At 48.3% G+C, this 23804-nt stretch overlaps 1 protein-coding gene across 1 annotated transcript in view; it reads left to right on the top strand.

Moving 5' to 3' along the window:
- CTIF (cap binding complex dependent translation initiation factor) overlaps positions 1-23082 on the top strand; it is a 258156-nt gene extending 235074 nt beyond the window's left edge. Inside the window, exons 11-13 of the mRNA XM_068271884.1 lie at positions 10299-10454; positions 17251-17304; positions 21751-23082. Of these exons, the coding sequence (XP_068127985.1) occupies positions 10299-10454; positions 17251-17304; positions 21751-21966 (426 nt within the window). The 3' untranslated portion in view covers positions 21967-23082. The remainder of the gene's footprint in view (positions 1-10298; positions 10455-17250; positions 17305-21750) is intronic.
- The last annotated feature ends 722 nt before the right edge of the window (positions 23083-23804 follow it).

Genomic DNA, 23804 nt, shown 5'->3' with positions numbered 1-23804 from the left:
CCTCTCTATAGAACAGCCACCAACAATGAGGACGCCATAACACCACCCCATCACCATCCATAACAAGTATGGCCGCCATGTTCCCCTCTCTATAGAACAGCCACCAACAATGAGGACACCATGACACCACCCCATCACCATCCATGACCAGTATGGCCACCATGTTCCCCTCTCTGTAGAACAGCCACCAACAATGAGGACACCATAACACCACCCCATCACCATCCATAACAATGACATCCTTCCCCCACCCCAACAATTGTGGCCACCAAGGCATTCTTTGATATGGCCAATTTTAATGCGAATCTGCATGTTTTTGCGAGGAAGTAGTGTCTCGAGAACCTGCTATCCAGGAACTGGTCACTGTAGGTAGTGTTGTGTTGGATAAAAGTACCCGTAATCTCCTTGTAGGTGCTTTGATTTCATCCCTAAGGTGATACTACCAGAAATAAGCTTAATTTACGGTTCTGTACATCAACAGGAATATTTAGAGACCAGCAGCACCACCCAGAATGATTTCCCAGTTAGGTCAGTTCCTCTGGGGTGAAACAGCAGCCAGTTTCCCAGAAATTCCAGGGTAGAGATTTCCCTCGAGTCGGTTTGCGTCTCCATCTCCTCCTGCCATGTCACGCTTTTATCAGGACTCTCCCAGTATTCATGTTCTGAATTACCGGGAGGCTCCAGGGAGGGTGACGGCATAACCTGGCTTTGTGGCGGGCTGTTGACAAGAATTGGGCTTTCTGGTGGTCATATCTCACCAGGGTAGTCAAAGTCAAAGTCAAAGATAGCTTTATTGGCATGACCAAGATTCATTACAGGTATTGCCAAAGCAAGGGGAAATAGGGGACATGGGAGGGGGTGGGGTAGGGGGACAATGGCTAAGCAGTCAGTGGACATTTTTAGGTTTACAGTTCTGTTATGCTCCTCTCAGTCTGTGGCATGCTGTGACATAGTATACAAGAATCCAGCGCTAGAAAACATTCAGTACTGAAATATACGACCTAGCCAGCAAAATTCTACACAGAGATGCCAGAGGAGTTATTCCAGATATGTCCAGTGCCTAAAAATATAGGTAGTTTAACAGTGGAGCTGAACTCTTGCATAGGACAGAAGGAAAACCAAGAAAGGCTCCCTGTATGTATTTCGAGAGTTTAGCGTGTCTAATTCCCCCTTCATTTGTGTCTAATCACATGTTGTAATTTGATCTCTCCCCTGTGTCACATGACTGCCACAGGAGAGATGGCAGAAAAGCCCATTTGAAAGCACAGGCTGTAAACAATATGTCTGCTTCAATGAATCAGGAAGTAGAAACGGTGCAGATTTATTTTAGGATTTGTATCAGCTGTAACAAAGAAATGTTTATCGTTTTACCGGATCCGGACTGACGTAGTTGAAATCTACGTGCTGCAGGTGGCAGCGCGGATCTCACAGGACGTAATTTCAAACATCGTCGCAGCGCAGTTCTGCCGATCGCGCTGCTGTTTCCTCACCGCAGATTACTCGCCCTGCTGTCTATATGACGGCAGAGCTGTGTGAGCCCGTCAGGAGCCGTTTACATTGGCTCCTGGCAATGTCATCACTGTAAGCCAATCCCATTGGCTTACATTGATTGACAGGGTCAGGACTCAGGAGCCAATGAAAGTGGCTCCTGACCGGCGCTCTGCCATCATAGAGACGGCAGGGAGAGGGACCTGCGGCGATGGGCGGGCGGTGAGAGTGGCGGATTATTGCGGCGATTTGTCAGTAAGCGCCGTTTTACAGTACCAGCAGTCTGTGGTCATTAAAGGGATACTTAAGTCAAAAAAGATTTTTACTCACCTGGGGCATCCCTCAGCCCCCTGAAGCTGTTTGGTGCCCTCGCAGCCTCGCTCCGATCCTCCTGTCCCCGCCGGCGGCTACTTCCGGGTTCGGCGACAGCCGCCGACAGGCTGGGAACTTGAGTGATTCTCCGCGTTCCGCATAGAGGGTGATATAGCGGCTGGGAACGCAGAGAATCTCTCACGTTCCCAGCCTGTCAGCGGCTGTCGCCGAACCCGGAAGTAGCCGCCGGCGGGGACAGGAGGATCGGAGCGAGGCTGCGAGGGCACCATCCAGCTTCAGGGGGCTGAGGGATGCCCCAGGTGAGTAAAAATCTTTTTTTTTTTTTTTTTTTTTTTTTTTTTTTTTTATACTTAAGTATCCCTTTAAGGGGACAGAGACTGCTGTAACGGAAGTAGTTAAAGGTTATAATGCTGTTGCGTATCTTTAGAGCAGAGAGGACATTCTGAGTTCAGGTTCACTTTAAAGCGAACCCGCGGCATGGCTGATATTGTGGTGAAACCCCTCCCACAGTGTGATGTCAGTGCCTCACAGCACTGAGGTCCTGACATTACACTGGGGGAGCCTTATTGCACTGTGGGAAATAACAGCTGTTTTCAACTACCAAAAAAAGCAAGCAGCATCTCCTTCCAGTGACGTCACCTGCCAGCAGTAAAAATGTCACCAGGTGCTACATTTCAGAATGTAAATCAGGGAGAGGAAAGATTTTACAATGGGCAAACACTGACTAGATCATTTATACGTGTCAAAATTAAGCATTTTTTTATTACATTATTTTCACTCGAGTTCCTCTTTAACCTAAAGCCATTTCCGATTGGTTGAAGAGTTTCGCTTGTTGTCTATGACCACTTCCATGTAGAGTTTGCTGTTACTTGTATATCTCTCACAGATCAATGTGGTTGTGTACCTGATCTAGCTGGGCTATAATGGGGCCTGCAGTCCTTTGGTAGATGTTGGGATAGCCCCTGGTTAATGAGGCATGCCTGCATGTAGCCTCTTCTGATACAGAAACAGCAGTCTCCCTGCTCACCCCCATGCAGTGATTATGTCCTCCTCCAGACCGCATTCCATCCCTCCTCGCTTCGCTATCGCGCTCTGCCTCTTCCTCAGGAATGTTATCTGGGATCTCACAGCATTGCTTTCCTCCCCTCACTTCATTATCAAGACGTTGTCACTTCTCCCAGCCTGCAGCTAATGATTCCCGGGCTCTGCTATCTGCCCAGATGCTTCCCGCTATTCCTACAGCCCAACGGAGCCCCAAACCGAACAAGGCAGAGATTCAAAACACTCCTGATTAGTGTCAATTAGCTTCACCATTGCGTGTAAACTTTTCAGAATACAAACCCTCTGCAGCCGGGCACCTGTACAGTCTAATGCAGAATTCCTTTAAAGGGGACCTGTAGTGAGAGGAATACGGTGGCTGCCATCTTCATTCCTTTATTGAGCAATGCCAGTTGCCGAACTTTACTGGCCCAGAATGAGCATGCAGATCAGATACTTTGACTCTGCCCTGACTGGCATTGTGTATTGGAGAGCCGGCAGAGAAGGGGTGATGTGCAGGCAGAGAAGGGATAAAGTACCTGCAGCGGAAAAGAGATGAAGTGTCAGGTGCCAGCAGAGAACAGGTGATAGTTACATAGTTACTTGGGTTGAAAAAAGACATACGTCCATTGAGTGCAAACAGCGAAGGGATAAAGTGCCAGCAGCGATGGGGTGATGTGCAGGCAGAGAAGGATGAAGTGCCAGGTGGTAGAAGAGAAGATGTGAACTGTCAAGTGCCAGCAGAGAAGGGGCATGTGCAGGTAGAGGAGGGATAGTGTTACATGTCAGTAGAGAGTGGATGAAGTGTCAGGTGCAAGCAGAGAAGGGATGAATTAGCGGGTGCCAGGAGAAGTGATGTGCAGGCAGAGGAGGGGTAAAGTGCAGACAGAGGAGGGGTAAAGTGCAGACAGAGGAGGGGTGAAGTGAAGGCAGAGGAGGGGTGATGGTGACGTGCCGGCAGAGGAGGAGTGACGTGCCGGCAGAGGAGAGGGGTGACGTGCCGGCAGAGGAGAGGGGTGACGTGCCGGCAGAGGAGGGTTGATGTGCCGGCAGAGGATTGCTGGCGTGCTGGCAGATGAGTGCAGGCAGAGGAGGGGCGATGTGCCGGCAGAGGAGGGGTGGCGTGCCGGCAGAGGAGGGGTGGCGTGCTGGCAGATGAGTGCCGGCAGAGGAGGGGTGACGTGCCGGCAGAGGAGGGGTGGCGTGCTGGCAGATGAGTGCCGGCAGAGGAGGGGTGACGTGCCGGCAGATGAGTGCAGGCAGAGGGGTGACGTGCCGGCAGAGGGGTGACGTGCCGGCAGAGGAGAGGGGTGACGTGTCGGCAGAGGAGAGGGGTGACGTGCCGGCAGAGGAGGGGGTGGCGTGCAGGCAGAGGGGTGACGTGCCGGCAGAGGAGGGGTGACGTGCCGGCAGAGGAGGGGTGGCGTGCTGGCAGAGGAGAGGGGTGGGGTGACGTGCCGGCAGAGGAGGGGTGAAGTGTCGCATGTCAGTGGAAAATGGATGAAGAGGAGTGAAGTGCTGGGTTGTACAAGCAGCTATAAGGTCACATGCTTAGCCATATAGGGGGAAAAAACTATAAACATATTAGAACTGTTTGCAATTTACTATTCTAGTTATCCCTGAAAATCTTACAGTACTTTAACCCATTAGCAGCTTCAATAGAGCTGTCTCGTTTGATATAAGGGGCTGCTTTTGACCTCAGTTGGCAGAACTTGTTGTGCTGTAAGTTCTTGGAATGCTTTGATCTCTCTCTACGAGCAGAAAATATAGAAACTGAAAGCACAAGTCCTCTGTTATTGTGTCACACTGCCACCTAGTGACTAGCTTCTAAATTGGCTGCCAAAAGGGTTAATATTTACTAATGCTTGAGAATAACTCGTTTCCTTATGTCTGCGGGTCTCCACCACACCGCATTGAAACGTGGCTCACAAGCGCTCCATGCTCAGGAACCTCGTCCCGCAGGAGTCGGTGGCGTGTGGATATCCGTCTGTGCTGTGCGTTTGGGTTATTTTACCTGAGTAAACTGTGATATTCTCCAGACAAAAAAAAAAAAAAAAAAAAAGAGTAAAAATAACTGACATCATTTAAGGACTACAACTGCCATCATCCCACACATGCTGCTCCGGCTGACGCTCTGGTTTATAGTTACCTTAAGAAAGCAATGACCTGATTTCAGCTGACGCTTGATTGGCGGGCCCCCGACCATGGCATCAGACAGCAGGCAAACTATTTTTGCAGCATAAATAAATCCGGCGGGCATGACGTGATGGCAGCATCGGAAGATGTGACCTCATAGGCGAGTCTGTACATCGGCTCCAGCCAATAGGAAGGGGCTATTTCCAAGGCAAGGGCTCCTGTGGTTGCCATATAGAATGCTGCTAATGACAGCCGTGTAAACAGTGGAAGACTGAGGTGTGAGGAAAAGAATAACGAAAACCGGGCGGGGCTGGCCCTGGTTCACATGTACGCCAGATGTGCGCCAGGCCAGCGCACAGCGCCTGTTCACAGTAGGCCTGACATGTAAATATTTAAAGTTATTACACCGGTGTCTGGAGTGAGTCCAACAGGAGCAGAGTCAATGTAACCCTTTGTGGGGGAAGCGCTTAGCAGATTGGCCAATACACACAGGTATGGGAGTCATTACCCAGAATGCTCGTCTCGAGAGTGAAGGTCGCAGTTCCTTACCTGGAATAGAATTATCAGCTTTGGTGGAAATGACCATTTAAAGTGGACCTGTGGTGAATTGTTTAAAGCGGACCTGAACTCAGAACGTCCTCTCTGCTCTAAAAGCTAAGCAATAATATACTAATCTTTAAAGGGTACCCGAAGTGACGTGTGACATGGGTATGTACAGTGCCTAGCACACAAATAACTATGCTGTGTTCCTTTTTTTTCTTTCTCTGCCTGAAAGAGTTAAATTTTCAGCTATGTGGCTGACTCAGTCCTAACAGGAAGTGACTGCAGTGTGACCCTCACTGATAAGAAATTCCAACTATAAAACACTTTCCTAGCAGAAAATGGCTTCTGAGAGCAGGAAAGAGATAAAAAATGGTCAATAGTTCATAGATTTTAGCTCTGGCATACTTCAATGAATGTGCCATTGAGCAAAAACAAAACCGTTAAAACTTAAAAAGTAGATTTAAGCATAAAATGAAATTGGAATATCTTAAGTCATTTTTAGGAGAAGGAAGATATATGCAATAATTTGGTTCATTAATTTTCGCTTCGGGTGTCCTTTTAAAGAAAAACATTTTGTTACAGCTGGTACAAACCCTGCAATAACTCTGCTGTGTGTCTACTTCCTGATTTCATGGAAGCAGACATAGGGTTTACATCCTGTGTTTACAAATTAGCTGCTCTGCCAAGGCAGCAGATATTCCTGAGCTGACACAGCTGAGAGGTCAAATTACAGTTGAGATGAGGGGGAATTGGACAGGCTGAGCTCTCTAAATACATACAGGGTGCGTTTCTATAGGTTTTCCTTCTGTCCTGTGCAAGAGTTCAGATCCACTTTAAACTATGTGCTGGTTCTCCCGAGTTCCATTTCCGCTTGCTTCCAGCCCGTAGCACAAGAGGTAATCCAAACGTCTCTTTTTGGAGATAGAGAAGTACCTATGAACGTTTGCTCTAGGGGGCGTAGCTCAGCTGACACCGCTGAGAGATCAAATTATACTTGTGATTAGTCACAGGTGAGGGGGAATTAGACAGGCGAAACCATCTAAATACATAAAAGGTGCATTTCTCTGTTTTCCTTCTGCCCTGTGCAAGAGTTCAGGTCCACTTTAAACGGAACCTAAACTGAGAGGGATTGGGATGTTTTCTTTTAAACAATACCAATTGCTTTGCTGATCTCTTTGGCTGCAGTAGTGCCTGAATCACATACCTGAAACAAGCATGCAGCTAATCCAGTCTGACTTCAGTCAGAGCACCTGATCTCCATGCTTGTTGAGGGGTTGTGGCTAAAAGTATTAGAGACACAGGATTAGCAGGAGAGTCAGGCAACTGGTATTATTTTAAAAGGAAAAATCCCATATCCTTCTCCGTTTAGGTTCCCTTTAAATAGAGAGCTGTACTGAAGATGCAATCTAGGAAAAAGCTGGTTACTCACAATATGTAAGCAGTGCTCACGGCAATACCTCGACCTGCAGCTGTTTCACATCATGGATGAACTTATAAAAATAGAGCAGGTTACTGGGACAGCGGAGCTGATAAGGCAACCATCATTTATTACATATAAGAATAGGCAGCGGGGCGCCCAATACCGCAACACCAATTAAAAGATCCTATTCTCTGCAAAGCATCGAGCAGGCAGAGCCGGTGTATGCTTCATGTCAGGTACAGAGCCACACAAAGCACTCTGACTCCTGCATAAGCGATGGATACGGCAGAACCAGCCCCAACCAGAGCAGAGGGATCCTTTTACAACAGGGGTGTCCAAACTTTTTAGGCCAAGGGCCATGTCAACATTCTTGAGGGTGCTAGGGGGCCGAACGAACAAAATGAAACAGTTTTTGCGGACTGCCGTTAGTTACACTATGCCCAGGAAAATAACCCATATACCATGTGCAGTTGGCCCAGTGGCAGCCGCTAATCATTGGCTATTACTGCTGCTGGCATAGTGGTGTCTGCTACAGGTGTGCAAAGAAGGAGGCAAAGCAACGCAATGTGGCTCCTGCATGTGGCACTGCAGCTACGGCTTGCGGACTGCAAGGAATTACCAACTGTAGAGAGGTTTGGGGGCCACTAGAAAAGGCTCAGCGGGCCACATTTGGCCCCCGGGCCGCACTTTGGACATGCCTGTTTTACAAGCATATATGTGAATTAGACCAAAAAGGCTGCATATGGCACGGGAGATATGGGCCAATCTCCATTCACGTCTCTTATGCCATTTGCAGCCGCACTGAGCTACTCTGTGGTCTAATTACAGATAAGAATCCCCTTAAAGGGAACCCGAGGAGGGCGTTATATGGAGGCTGCCATAATTATTTCCAGTTGCCTGGCTGTCCCGCTGATCCTCTGCTTCTAATGCTTTCAGCCATAGACCCTGAACAAGCATGCAGCATATCAGGTGTTTGACATCGTCAGATCTGACAAGATTAGCTGCATGCTTGTTCCTGGGTTTATTCAGACATTACTGCAGCCAAATAGAACTGAAGCCTATGACAGCTGATCGCATGGCTGACGGGGAGGGGTTCAGAAAAAAAATGGGTAAATTTATTTAAAAAAAATAGATATTTATAAAAAAAAATAAACACTGGGGGAGCGATCAGACCCCACCAACAGAGAGCTCTGTTAGTGGGGAGAAAAGAGGGGGAGGAAATCACTTGTGTGCTGTGTTGTGCAGCCCTGCAGCAAGGCCGTAAAGCTGCAGTGGCCAATTAACAGAAAAATGGCCTGGTCTTTAGGGGGGGTCCTTAAGTGGTTAAAAGGAAACAAGTATGGAAGCCTCCATATCACTTTAACCTCCGGTTCGGACCACTATCTCAGAAAATTTAAAGTGCATGTTTGTTCATATGTATAAAAAGTAAATTTGTTCCAGAGCAGCATTCACTAGAAATTACTTTTTTTTTCCCCCTGTATTGCTGTCACTTATAGTAGGCAGTAAAATCTGACAGATCTGACTTCTGGACTAGTCCATCTCCTTATAGGGGATTTTCAGGGATTCTTAATATTTGAAAAGCACTCACTAAATGGCAGTTGCTCAACTCAACTGCCAAAATGGCATACAAGCAAGTAAGGAGGCCTACCGACATCTTTGTATAGATCCCTTTCATACACTGCTTTTGTAAAGAATGCCAGAGATACTGAAACCCCCTGTGGGGAGATGGACTAATCCAAAATCTTTCCGATCTGTTGTATTGTTTTCTGCTTACTGTAAGTCACAGGAACATAGCAGAAAAGTCATTTATGGTCCATTTTACTCTGGAAGAAACGTACTACTTATAAATATGTATTTAAAATTGTATCTTTTTCGCAATAGTTATCCTTTAAAGGACGCCTGACGTGAGAGTGATATGGAGGGTGCCATGTTGATTTCCTTTTGAACAATACCAGTTGCCTGGCTATCCTGATGATCTTTCACACATCAGTAGTGTCTGAATCACACACCTGAAACAGCAGCCAGCAAATCCAGTCAAACTAAAGTAAAAAATGCCTAATCTGCATGCTTGTTCAGGGTCTATGGCTAAAAGTATTAAAGTGAACCAGAGACGAAGCACCCTCCTGTATTTACCATATAGATCAGTGGGAATATTAGAGAAAACCCCTACCCTGCTCTCTGTTTCATCCTTCACTGCTCAGCCTGCTTCTTATCGGCCCTGATAAAATCCCCGACTTTGCTCAGGAATCATTATAGTTGAGTCATTATAGCAGAGCCAGAAGGGGGCAGTCTTGAGCTTGAAAAGACATCAGAGAAGACAGAATCAGCTGTAATGATTCCTGAGCAAAGCCAGACTAAATGTTCAGTGGGGGATTTTATCAGGGCGATAAGCAGGCTGAGCAGTGAAGGATGAAACAGAGAGCAGGGTAGGTGTTTTCTCTAATGTCCCCACTGATATATATGGTAAAATACATGAGGGTGCTTCATCTCTGGTTCACTTTAAGCCTGGTACACACCATGCAATTTCCCGTCAGATAGATAGGTGGAATAGATAATTTCCGTTAGGTCCTATCTGATTTCCGATCGTTTTTCTGATCGATTTGCATAGAAGTGATCAGAAAGTCGATTAGGAAAACAATCGGAAATTCGATGGCATCTGTCGGAAATGATCGACCCATCTATCTGAATGGAAGCTGCATGGTGCGTACCAGGCTTTAGAGGCAGAGGATCAGCAGGACAGCCGGGCAACAGGTATTATTCAAAAGGAAATAAATATGGCAGCCTCCATATCCCCAGTTCAGTTGTCCTTTAATCTGAAACGGCCGATTCCTTTGCATCTATTGCCTGTGTGCAGTTTTGTATATTGTTACTGGAACATATTAAGACGTTTTGAGTCAGGATGATACCATTTATATTATGTTGGATAGCGGTCACCTTATCCATTCCAAATCCGATGAATGAGATTTACAAAAAAAATTGTTTTACAAGCTATAGCAGGTAATGATTTTGCTTTACAAGTTAGAAGTGACAGGTCCTCTTGGGAGCATCCAGCCCATGGCCCTGCTGTGGTGAAACTGGCTGATTGCCGTTCAGTAAAGAGCTGATGTAATAACTGTCGCCAGACAGAGAAAACCCATCGAAACCGTCTAGCGTTGCACAAGCAGAGCTGCCGACCACATCTGGGGTTACTGGTTTCCTCTTCTGCTCTTTGCTTCAAAACCGAAGTAAAAGTCCTCCTAACGGGTTCCTGTTATTTAGCTGAACTTCCTCTTTTCCTGCCTGGTGTCTGGCGGCTTGTGCTGGCAGCGGTTTACCCGTGGTGTCTGCTTTTGTCTTGCAGAGAGATTTCTCCATCCGAGAAGAGCTGCACAAGTCAGATGTGGAGAGCTGGTTGGGTTTCATCACCTTCCTGTGTGAAGTCTTCGGAACCATGAGGAGCAGCATGGGGGAGCCGTTCAGAGTCCTCGTCTGTCCCATCTACACCTGCCTTAGAGAGGTAATGGCTGCTCTCCTGCCTTTTTGTGTGGAGTCCATACAAAATCAAATAAACCATGTGGAGTCCTCAGGGGAGCTCACTCCAAAACACTGGTCTGTAGGTGTGTGAAACACAAGGGGGCTGCCTGTTCCAAGATGGTCACCACCAACAGAAGGCAAGTTCTAGATAGGAGAAAGGAAAGAGAAAAGCGCCCCTTGTGTTTAAAAGTATGGAGGTGATTCTCACCCTTATTGAAAGCCGCTCACCTTGAGATGTCGCTGAAAGATTCAATACTGACCATTAGTCAAATGGAGTGCATGAAATAGTCGCAAGGAAAATTGGGCGTGAAGCCGATAAGTGTAAACGATAAATACCATTGTGAATTGAGCGTCAAATGAAAACCAAAATTATTTACATTGTTTATGACAATGGTGAACCATTAGTAAATGTTACTGATAGTTTACTACAACTAAACCTAACCCTACTACACACAGAACCCTTCCCCCTCTCCGATGCCTGACTTAAAAAAAAAAAACCATCCCTGCGCCTATTCATAACTTCTCCCCCTTTCCTGACGCCTATCCAAACCCCCCCCCCCCTTTCCTGACCCCTAAACATAACCCCCCCATTTCCTGACGCCTATCCATAACCCCCCCCCTTTTTCCTGACACCTAAACCTCAAACCCCCCTTTCTGATGCCTAACCCTAAAAACCCCTTTCCTGACTCCTTACCCTAAAGCCCCCCCTTCCTGATGCCTAACCCTAAAACCCCTTTCCTGACGCCTAGCCCTAAAACCCCCTTCCTGATGCCTAACCCTAAAACCCCTTTCCTGACGCCTAGCCCTAAAACCCCCTTCCTGATGCCTAACCCTAAAAACCCCTTTCCTGACTCCTAACCCTAAAACCCCCCTTCCTGACACCTAACCCTGAAACACCCCTTCCTGACGCCTAACCCTGAAACACCCCTTCCTGACGCCTAACCCTGAAACACCCCTTCCTGACGCCTAACCCTGAAACACCCCTTCCTGACGCCTATCCCTGAAACCCTCCTTCCTGACGCCTATCCCTGAAACCCTCCTTCCTGACGCCTATCCCTGAAACCCCCCTTCCTGACACCTATCCCTGAAACCCTCCTTCCTGACGCCTATCCCTGAAACCCCCCTTCCTGATGTCTAACCCTGAAACCCCCCTTCCTGACGCCTAACCCTAAAACCCCCCTTCCTGACGCCTAACCGTAAACCTTTACTTAAAAATTAATAATTTTCTAACAATACAAAAAAAAAAAAAAATAGTAAAGACAAAAGAAAAAAAAAATTATAATGTTCTAAATTTCATAAATGAAAAATGTGAAGTTAGACAGGCCTGGCGCAAGCAAGGGTCTAGTATACAGTGCAGGAGTGTTTGACAGGCGTGCACATCAATACTGTTCACAGCATGTTTTGTATTGACTTGTATAACTGGGGGATATTAAGCCCCTTACACTCTTCTCAGGGCCGGATTTACCATAAGGCAGTGTAGGCACGTGCCTCCTCAAATCCTTCCCGTCCCAAGTGGAGCATAAATAAAAGTTAACTCATCCAGCTCATGGCATTCCACTGACAAGATCTCCCATCAGTTAGGGGCACCTTTAGCTACTAGGTATTAGTGGACACCTGTGGCTACCTACCCTGGGCAGGGGAAGTAAGGGAGAAGTAACAGCAGGGCCGAGTTCGTGGAGGGCAAAGTGTAGGATGCCAGAACTCTCTCTGTGCCTATAGGCTCCTGTGATGTAAATTCGGTCCTGACTCTCCTGGTAGTTCTGGTTCACCATGAGCATGCTGGGTAATCTGTAACACAGCTTTATTGAGCAGCACAGATGACACTGGAGAGTGTTGGAGGCAGCGCCTCCCTCAGACGCTTTCATGATAAATGAGGCGCAGTGGCGTGTCAGATGGATATAGATGTCACGGAGGTGCCCTCGGAGTCCCGCCGCAGTCCAGGCCCGCAGTCTCCCCCTCCCTGGAGACCGCTGAGTGGCCAAGGAGACTTCCCAAAGTGCTGAGCATCCGTCAGACTTTCAGGAATACATTTGGAAAAGTGATTAAACCTATAAAGGTTTACAGGCTGCTGGTGCTGGAGACAGCAGCCTATAGACAGTGATTTAGTGCTGACCTGCCAGGCTACATTTCCACACTTCTCAGCTCTGATGTCTGGGGGGAGCGCTGTCGCCACTGTGCTGGGGGGGGGGGGGGGGGTAATCGCCAATAGCAATCAAAGAATGTCCTCTCCAATCCGGCCTAAAAAACTGATTTTACGGAACAAGATAGGGACTTCTTAACCTGAATCTGTTCTTAAAGAAAACCTATATTGAAAATTAAAAGTCAAAATAACCATACACAAGTCATACTTGCCTCCTGTGTAGTCTACTCCTCAATCTATTTTTCCTCTCCTGCGTCCTGTTTGTCCACTGTGATCAATAGAATTCTCCGTCCTTCATTTTGAAAATGGCTATTACCCCATAACAGCTTCCTGGTCTGCACACTGTTAAACTGTAACATCGCCCACTTGAGCCATAGGGAAACATGGACACATCAGTTCTCCTCTCAGCTGTAACTGACAGCAACTGATATAAAACTGGCAGCAACTGATATATTTCAGTTCTGACAAAATGTTGTCAGAACTGGAAGGGATCGTTGTCAGAAGAAAATGGTGAGCTTCTGAGAGGAACTGATGGCAAGGTAACTATGTAATGTTCATTTGAAGTTACCTCATGTGTTTATTTTAAATAATTTTACTCAGTACAGGTTCTCTTTAAGTCAAAACACTGTGCCATCTCTGCCCCCTGTGCCTCCAGTGCCCCCCTCTGTGTCACCTCTGCTCCCTGTCCCTCCTCTGTGCCTCCAGTGCCCCCCTCTGTGTCACCTCTGCTCCCTGTCCCTCCTCTGTGCCTCCAGTGCCCCCCTCTGTGTCACCTCTGCCCGGTGCTTTTCAGCGCTGCTAGATTTGGGCGCAGCCGGCGCCACCATAGACTATAATAGGAATCACATCTATAGCGGCACTCAGTGAGTAACGTCTGCGCCGTCTTCTGGCGTTGCTTAAAAAACACAATAATTCGGCCTCCAGCAATTGCTGGAAGCCGAATGAATTATATCATTCCCCCACTATCCATGCCTGGAGGGGGAATAGTAATTAATACGGCCGGGACTTGTGCAGAAGCAGCATCAGCCATATACCGGCTCTATCATGCGCCCAAGTCTACTGGCGCCGATTACATATGTATGCCCAGCATCAAAAAAGGAAAACAGTTGAATCAGGCACTGCAGTATATACTGTTTTAATGGTGTTTTCAATTGTGAGTAAAATCACCATTTGTATCAAAAATTGTGACATTCAAAAGGGAGGTACAAAACATCATCTGTAGAAAAATTATCATGTGCAAACATCTTGTGCGTTCAAACAGTTGCAAGAGGAGGATGTCCTACCATATCAGAAGGTGGCGGTGGTGGGTGCAGGGCAAAAACGATAGCCTAATGGCCGTTTTGCACGGCGGTGCTTCTTCCGAGGCTGATCCACGCTAATACACAGAAATGCACAGGTTTTTATTTCCTGTGTCATGAACTGGGGGCGGGTACGCGATGACGTACACATTTCCGGCCGCATGCGTAAAACCGTAAGCGTCAACCAGACGTTCACGCGTCCAAAAAGGAATCATCAAGGTGGCTTTTTGAGTATCCGTCCATCCTTACTCCCAGTGACACGGCTACAGATCCCGTAGTGCCAACAACCCTTTACTCCTAGACTTGATACATATGTATGCTTCTGTGTCACCTCTGCCCCCTGTACCTCCTCTGTGCCCTCTGTGCCTCCAGTGTCCCCCTCTGTGCCCCCTGTACCTCCTCTGTGCCCCCTGTACCTCCTCTGTGCCTCCAGTGTCCCCCTCTGTGCCCCCTGTACCTCCTCTGTGCCCCCTGTACCTCCTCTGTGCCTCCAGTGTCCCCCTCTATGCCCCTTGTACCTCCTCTGTGCCCCCCTGTGCCTCCAGTGTCCCCCTCTGTGCCACCTGTGCCCCCTGTACCTTCTCTGTTGCCCCCTGTGCCTCCAGTGTCACCTCTGCCCTCTGTACCCGCTTTGACAAGTTTAAAAGCCATTTTTTCTTTGAATTTTTTCAAAATCTATTTTCTCAAAAACTACCAAGTCCTTTTTGAAAAAAAAAATTCACTTGTAACCATGGCAACACATAATCCATGCTGTTCGTTTTGGCGAGTCGCTTGTAAGTCGGGGACTACCTGTAATCAAATCTGGCAGAGATCGATTTCACAACATGGCCATCTAATCGATCGGTTTTATTGATTACTGGTCAAAAGGATCAATCAGGCATGCTGGAAAATCTCGGGCACAAGGATCCGGAGGCTTCCCCCCCTCACAAGGTAGGTATCCTAAATAGCCCACAGCAAGCTTCAAAGGTCTGCTTTAAAGCAAACCTGAACTGAAAAATAAGTTACATACACAGGTCATACTTGCAGTCTACTCCTCAATCTTTCTCCTCTCCGGTTTGTCCACTGTGATCAATGGCATTCTTCGTCCTCCATTTTAAAAATGGCCATTACCCCATAACAGCTTCCTGGTCTGCACACTGCTAAACTGTAATATCACCCACATGAGCCATAGGGAAACATGGACATTACCTTGCACATTCAGTTGTCCTTTCAGTTATAACTGACAGCTACTGATATATTTAAGTTCTGCCAAAATCTTGTCAGAACTGGAAGGGATCGCTGTTAGAAGAAAATGGTGAGCTTCTGATAGGAACTGATGGCGAGGTAAGTATGTAATATTCATTTGCAGCTACATCCATGTGTTTATTTTAAATAATTTTAATCCGTTCAGTATCCCTTTAAAACCTTCAAGTGATGACTGTCGTTCCAATTGTTTTATTTTTTTATAAGAAGAGTTCACAAAATCTCTACATTTGTGGCCAACATTAGACTGCTGAATCAGACAGGTCCTCTTCTTCTGCGGAGCCCTTTCTTGTCATGGCTCGTCTCAGCATTGCAATCTACACCCTGCGTAAGGTGTGAGCGCTTTATAAATAAGGAATAATAATGGTACGAGCGCAGCCAGTCCGAGAAGGAGCTCTTTGCGGAGTTCTTGGATGCATTAACCCGCATTTCACACTGATCACTCATTCATGAGATCTTCGCTTTCCACTTGACCAGGGGCACCGCGTCTCCCTGACCCGCCTCTGCCGCTTCTACACATGTGAGTCTGCTAATGCTTTTTTTCTTCTCACGCACTTATCTTCCTGATGCCTCTATCTTGTCTCCCGCTGACCCCGTCCATTACCTGCTACTGGAAACTCATCAGATTGCTGTAGCACACTTTCCATCTACACATGACATGGCTGGCGCGCTGCTCCGCCAGCTGGTGCGGGGGACGCTGCTCTGTCTTCCCAGCCTCGCTGTGTGCATGATGTGGCTGCAGTATGCAGGGCTATAGTGCTCCCTGGACAAGGGTATTGGTTACCCAGAGATGTATTAGGTAGCCATTATGTAGCCCCCTCCCCCAGTTTACTGTAGTTGGCCAGTTATAGGTGCCTCCAGTATAGGTATCTTGGTATTGGTGCCCCCAGTATAGGTAGCCAGGTATAGGAGCCACCAGTATAGGTAGCCAGGTATAGGAGCCACCAGTATAGGTAGCCAGGTATAGGAGCCACCAGTATAGGTAGCCAGGTATAGGTGCCCCCAGTATAGTAAGCCTGGTATAGGTAGCCTAGTATAGTTGCCCCCAGTATAGGTCGCCTGGTATAGGTGCCCCAGTATAGTAAACCTGATACAGGTAGCCTGGTATAGGTGCCCTCAGTGTAGGTAGCCTGGTATAGGTGTCCTCAGTATAGGTAGCCTGGTATAGGTACCCCAGTATAGGTAGTCGGGCATAGGTTCCTCAGTATAGGTGGTCGGGCATAGGTTCCCCTAATATAGGTAGCCTGGTATAGTTGCCCCCAATATAGGTAGCCAGGTATAGGAGCCACCAGTATAGGTAGCCAGGTATAGGAGCCACCAGTATAGGTAGCCAGGTATAGGAGCCACCAGTATAGGTAGCCAGGTATAGGTGCCCCCAGTATAGTAAGCCTGGTATAGGTAGCCTAGTATAGTTGCCCCCAGTATAGGTCGCCTGGTATAGGTGCCCAGTATAGTAAACCTGATACAGGTAGCCTGGTATAGGTGCCCTCAGTGTAGGTAGCCTGGTATAGGTGTCCTCAGTATAGGTAGCCTGGTATAGGTACCCCAGTATAGGTAGTCGGGCATAGGTTCCCCAGTATAGGTAGTCGGGCATAGGTTCCCCTGGTATAGGTGCCCCAGTGTAGGTAGTCAGGCATAGGTTCCCCTGGTATAGGTAGCCTGGTATAGTTGCCCCCAGTATAGGTAGGTAGCCAGGTGTAGGTGCACCCAGGATTATAGCCCAGGAGAGGGGAGCAGCGGCCACACACATCCACGGGAAGGGGGGCCCACACCACTCACTCTACTTACTGATAGCAGTATATTTTGTACTGGCTTTAGTACTTTTAGTATACAAACATTCCTGACACAACTAAAGATGTCGCCCGCTGTGATAAATTTCAGAATGTAAATCTGTCTCCCTACAAAAGAATGGCCAAACACTGACTAAATAATCCCTGCGCTGTTATTGGTCATTGAACACCATGTGATCCCTTGAAAGCATGCAAATACCAGTAAGTACCGTAGTTGGTGCATTGACTCCCTGTATAAATGTTCTGTTAGCAGTGTGAGCGCTATGCAGATGTTCAGCTATCATTGCTGTCTCGTTCTCTCTCCCGCAGTTGTTACAGTCTTATGATGTGAAGGAAGACGCAGTGCTCTGCTGTTCAATGGAGGTGAGCGGAATGATCAACATACCCTATACAATGTATATATCGCTGTATTACTTGGTGGTAAAATGTATATCACTTAATTGGATACATACCTAGGCAGACACAACCCTGGCCTTATACCCAGTGCCATTGCTGAGGGTACATATATTTAAAGAGGAACTGTCGCGAAAATCTTAACATTTAAAACAAATACAAATAAGAAGTACATTTCTTCCAGAGTAAAATGAGCCAGAAATGACTTTTCTCCTATGTTGCTGTCACTTACAGTAGGTAATAGAAATCTGACATTACCGACAGATTTTGAGCTAGTCCATGTCTTCATGGGGGATTCCCAGCATGCCTTTTATTCTTTATAAAGACACTCCCTGAAAAAGATTTATACAATGATGCTGGCCAGCCTCCCTGCTCACCGTATACTTTTGTGGCAGTTGGCCGGAGGAACTAAGTTCTTTTAAAAATAAGGGTAACCCTAAGAACCCCCTATGAGAAGATGGGCTAGTCCAAAATCTGTCGTTAATGTTAGATTTCTACTACTCACTGTAAGTGACGGCAACATAGGAAAAAAGTAATCTATGGCTCATTTTACTCTGGAAGAAATGTACTTCTTATTTGTATATGTTCACATGTATTTTAAATTTTAAGATTTTCGCGACAGAGGTCCTTTAAGTCCATACAGGGGTTATCATTTCACACTAGGAATTGCAGAATAGAACCATGCCTAATTTAAAGTGACACCAAAGCAAAAAAAAAAACGTGTGATGTAATGAATTATATGCGTATGACTGATAATTACTACAACATTAGTGGCAAAGAAACGAGTCTCATATTTTCATTTTCAGTTATATAGCTGTTTTTCTATAACCGTACATCATTTTCTAATATTTTCAGTTTACAAATTATACTCTGTATTTTAAATGACGAAACAGAGCAGAGCAAATGACCCTTTGGTCTTTCTGGCAGAAAAACCTTAAACAAACAAGAAAGAGTGAGGGCCCATTCTGGCTTTGGTGATTATTGGGTGATTCCCGCTGATCGCCGAATACAAACCTAATGGCGGTGATCTCACTGCTGCGATCGCGATACCGTGCTTAAAAAAGTGCGGAATCGCAATTGCTAGTGTGAATGGGCCGAAGAGACAGGTTGAGATAAGTGCTTCAGAAAATTGCATTGCTCTCTGGCTAAATTAGTCAGAGAGCTCAGAGAGGCTCTTTTGCATAGATAACCACTGAAGATTTTTAACTCTTCCTTTACTGGAAACAATGAGACTCATATCTGTGCCCCTGATGTTCTATTTCTTAGCTGTACTACACATACAAATCATTATCTCAGAAGTTTATTTTCACTTCAGATTCCCTTTAATCTCAGCGAATCTCTGCAGAGCGCCACATCTCAGCAAATCTCTGCAGAGCGCCACATCTCAGCAAATCTCTGCAGAGCGCCACATCTCAGTGATTCTCTGCAGAGCGCCACATCTCAGTGACTCTCTGCAGAGGCCACATCTCAGGGACTCTCTGCAGAGCGCCACATCTCAGGGACTCTCTGCAGAGCGCCACATCTCAGCGAGTCTCTGCAGAGCGCCACATCTCGGTGACTCTCTGCAGAGCGCCACATCTCAGGGACTCTCTGCAGAGCGCCACATCTCAGCGAGTCTCTGCAGAGCGCCACATCTCGGTGACTCTCTGCAGAGGCCACATCTCGGTGACTCTCTGCAGAGGCCACATCTCGGTGACTCTCTGCAGAGGCCACATCTCGGTGACTCTCTGCAGAGGCCACATCTCGGTGACTCTCTGCAGAGCGCCACATCTCCGTGAATCTCTGCAGAGCGCCACATCTCAGTGATTCTCTGCAGAGCGCCACATCTCGGTGACTCTCTGCAGAGGCCACATCTCGGTGACTCTCTGCAGAGGCCACATCTCGGTGACTCTCTGCAGAGGCCACATCTCGGTGACTCTCTGCAGAGGCCACATCTCGGTGACTCTCTGCAGAGGCCACATCTCGGTGACTCTCTGCAGAGGGCCACATCTCGGTGACTCTCTGCAGAGCGCCACATCTCGGTGACTCTCTGCAGAGGCCACATCTCGGTGACTCTCTGCAGAGGCCACATCTCGGTGACTCTCTGCAGAGGCCACATCTCGGTGACTCTCTGCAGAGGCCACATCTCGGTGACTCTCTGCAGAGGCCACATCTCAGGGACTCTCTGCAGAGCGCCACATCTCAGGGACTCTCTGCAGAGCGCCACATCTCAGTTAGTCTCTGCAGAGCGCCACATCTCAGTGACTCTCTGCAGAGGCCACATCTCAGTGATTCTCTGCAGTGCGCCACATCTCGGTGACTCTCTGCAGAGCGCCACATCTCGGTGACTCTCTGCAGAGCGCCACATCTCGGTGACTCTCTGCAGAGCGCCACATCTCGGTGACTCTCTGCAGAGCGCCACATCTCGGTGACTCTGCAGAGCGCCACATCTCGGTGACTCTCTGCAGAGCGCCACATGTGACTCTCTGCAGAGCGCCACATGTCGGTGACTCTCTGCAGAGCGCCACATCTCGGTGACTCTCTGCAGAGCGCCACATCTCGGTGACTCTCTGCAGAGCGCCACATGTCAGTGACTCTCTGCAGAGCGCCACATGTCGGTGACTCTCTGCAGAGCGCCACATCTCGGTGACTCTCTGCAGAGCGCCACATCTCGGTGACTCTCTGCAGAGCGCCACATCTCGGTGACTCTCTGCAGAGCGCCACATCTCGATGACTCTGCAGAGCGCCACATCTCGGTGACTCTCTGCAGAGCGCCACATCTCGGTGACTCTCTGCAGAGCGCCACATCTCGGTGACTCTCTGCAGAGCGCCACATCTCGGTGACTCTCTGCAGAGGCCACATCTCGGTGACTCTCTGCAGAGGCCACATCTCGGTGACTCTCTGCAGAGGCCACATCTCGGTGACTCTCTGCAGAGGCCACATCTCGGTGACTCTCTGCAGAGGCCACATCTCGGTGACTCTCTGCAGAGGCCACATCTCGGTGACTCTCTGCAGAGGCCACATCTCGGTGACTCTCTGCAGAGGCCACATCTCGGTGACTCTCTGCAGAGGCCACATCTCAGGGACTCTCTGCAGAGCGCCACATCTCAGGGACTCTCTGCAGAGCGCCACATCTCAGTTAGTCTCTGCAGAGCGCCACATCTCAGTGACTCTCTGCAGAGGCCACATCTCAGTGATTCTCTGCAGTGCGCCACATCTCGGTGACTCTCTGCAGAGCGCCACATCTCGGTGACTCTCTGCAGAGCGCCACATCTCGGTGACTCTCTGCAGAGCGCCACATCTCGGTGACTCTCTGCAGAGCGCCACATCTCGGTGACTCTGCAGAGCGCCACATCTCGGTGACTCTCTGCAGAGCGCCACATGTGACTCTCTGCAGAGCGCCACATGTCGGTGACTCTCTGCAGAGCGCCACATCTCGGTGACTCTCTGCAGAGCGCCACATGTCAGTGACTCTCTGCAGAGCGCCACATGTCGGTGACTCTCTGCAGAGCGCCACATGTCGGTGACTCTCTGCAGAGCGCCACATCTCGGTGACTCTCTGCAGAGCGCCACATCTCGGTGACTCTCTGCAGAGCGCCACATCTCGGTGACTCTCTGCAGAGCGCCACATCTCGATGACTCTGCAGAGCGCCACATCTCGGTGACTCTCTGCAGAGCGCCACATCTCGGTGACTCTCTGCAGAGCGCCACATCTCGGTGACTCTCTGCAGAGCGCCACATCTCGGTGACTCTCTGCAGAGTGCCACATCTCGGTGACTCTCTGCAGAGCGCCACATCTCGGTGACTCTCTGCAGAGCGCCACATCTCGGTGACTCTCTGCAGAGCGCCACATCTCGGTGACTCTCTGCAGAGCGCCACATCTCGGTGACTCTCTGCAGAGCGCCACATCTCGGTGACTCTCTGCAGAGCGCCACATCTCGGTGACTCTCTGCAGAGCGCCACATCTCAATTGATCTCAGCAAATGACTACATCGCAGTGAAAATAAATAGAGCTTCTTTATTTGTTTGGCTCAGTTCCAACCTTTGTTCTCTTTGCATAGTATCTCAGAATACTTACATCTCATCGATCATCGCTGCCATCAAGAGGGGGCAGGGTTGGAAACATGAGGGAAAGTGATACAAGTTTAGCAGTAAAGTTGAGTTAATCTTTAAGTGACCCCTGTATGGAGAGCAGCGTCTGTATGTCACAGATACGGCAGTCACTGAGTCTGGACACCTGCGAGAAAGACTCTGTCACTGGCTCGCCTTGTCACCAGCACTCAATTAATTCTGTCAATCTGTCACCCAGATAATGTCTCTGGTATAGGAGCAGCACTCACAGGGGGCCAGCTGAGCAGGAGACATGGGCCGTCTGGGGCAAAGGGGGTCTCCCGTCTAGTTCAGCATGCGACTCGTAACCTCTCCTCTGTTGACAGCTGCACAGCACAGGCCGTCTGCTGGAGGAACAGCTGCCCGAGATGATGTCCGACCTGCTGGCCGCCGCCCGGGACAAGATGCTGAGCCCTTCGGAGTCCATGCTCACCCGTTCCTTGTTGCTGGAGGTCATCGAGCTGCATGCCAACCACTGGAACCCGCTGACGCCAGGCATCACGCAGTACTACAACAAGACCATACAGAAACTGACCGGCTGATCCCCTGGAGGGGAGGAGCAGCTTGTGGGATGTAAAAACTAGGGTGAGGTGGGACAATTGGCCACCCTTTAACGTACACCGGGACGTACCTTAGCGGCTGGGCTCGCAACAAGTCACGAAGAAGTAATTTTCAGTACTAAACCGCATGCTTGGGACCTTGTCAGCGCGGGAGGAGGGGGTGAGAGGACTTCTTTAAAGTCCTGTTCTTCACTACAGAACGAACCCCTCCCTCATCATCATTTTAATTTGCATATTGCATAACCCTCGGCACCCGCGGCAGGACACAGTCATTGAGGGTGCGCTAGAGATACCTAGTGACTGCTATTTTCTGCACGCTATTTGGAGAGCTTGCACTGGGCAGCCGGTGGGGTGGGGGCTGTTTTAACATTTTTATTTTTTTGTTTTAAGGCATATGTCTGTTGAGGAGAGACAAAGGCACAGACCTTTATTAACCTTTATTAACCGGCAGCCTCCATTGTTGACGCTGTGTAGCTGGAGCGTCTAGTTTGATGATGCGCTACATTGGCTTGAGGGCAGCTTTGGCCCTGCAGTTGACGTAGATGACGTTGTCCCAGCATGCTTTGCTAGGACTGGCACCAACAGCTATAATTGACAGGGCAGCGGGCCAGCTCTAAGACCGCCTCATGGGTGGAGTTGAATAATTTGCACTCTTTAGTTCTCACATACTCTCCATGGAGAGACACCGGTAATGCTGATAAAGTTCAAGAAACCCTTTTGGCAGCTGAATATGATGAGGGGCAACTGGGAAACGTGATTTAGACCATTTTAAGTAAATGTTACTTTTTGGCAGCAGCCAATAGACCAGAATTTTTGGCATCACTTCAAACCAGAAATGAATGTGACCGCAAAAATTGCCCATCTAAAGCTTAACACTAACTTTAACTCTTCTGAGTGCCTAACACTAGGGTTTTTCCCATACTTTATGCCTACCAGTAGGGATGGCAAGGGGAAAGCTAATTTTATGCAAATATTTCAGCATCCCATTAACCATTCCTACCTACCAGTAACCACTCCATCCCCACTCCAAGCATACAATAATCCAGAAGGCCCGCACATCCAAGAAGCATTAAAGTTTCCATTCTAGTCCATAATGACCATTTCGGGGCCCACGACAGGGTCCCCTTTGTCAACATTTTTAACAGAATGTGATACCATTCTGTTAAAAACCTTGACAAAGGGGACCCGCCATGGCCCCGAAACAGTCATTGGTGACTGGAATGGATGCCTGGTTTGCTATGTGATCAAAACACACCTTAACGCTTATTGGGTGTGCGGACCTTGTGGATTATCACATTGTTGCCTACTGGTCCAGCAACCCGGATCCTGTGATGGTGTGCAACTCTCCCTCTGTTTATGGACCAGATCCAAGCATAGAAGATTATCTAGTTGTAGATAAAGTGATTTACTTTTGATGTGCCCACTCAAGTTTTGGAGAAATAGACTAGATACCTACCCTTCTCAGATCTCCTCTGTGACTGTCGGGACGCCACAATTGTCCTCTCTGATGTGGCATCGGAAACTGCCCTGTCACTCATTGATATTGGTTTCTGCACTATACATGGCGGCTCTTTAAAGCACAAATGTGTCTCTACTCCTGTGACGCACTCAGTGCCCAGAGCTTCGGAGCTTCTGTGTAGTGGCCAGTCAATCACCTAATGTCATAAGGAACTTTTTGTAAAGTACCTGGTCTGGAACAACTTCCTGTGGCTTGGACTTCCTGGTCCATAGGATACAACCTTCTTAGTCCGCTGTCTGTACTCTGCCCCCTTGCAGCCTGAACAGCATAGTGATGCTGACTCACTTGGTCTCTTCATTCC

The sequence above is a fragment of the Hyperolius riggenbachi genome, chromosome 1 (genome assembly GCF_040937935.1).
Source record: "Hyperolius riggenbachi isolate aHypRig1 chromosome 1, aHypRig1.pri, whole genome shotgun sequence".
Classification (NCBI taxonomy): Eukaryota; Metazoa; Chordata; class Amphibia; order Anura; family Hyperoliidae; genus Hyperolius; species Hyperolius riggenbachi.
Note: the sequence above shows the minus strand (reverse complement) of the source record. Positions and strands in the feature narration are given on the sequence as shown.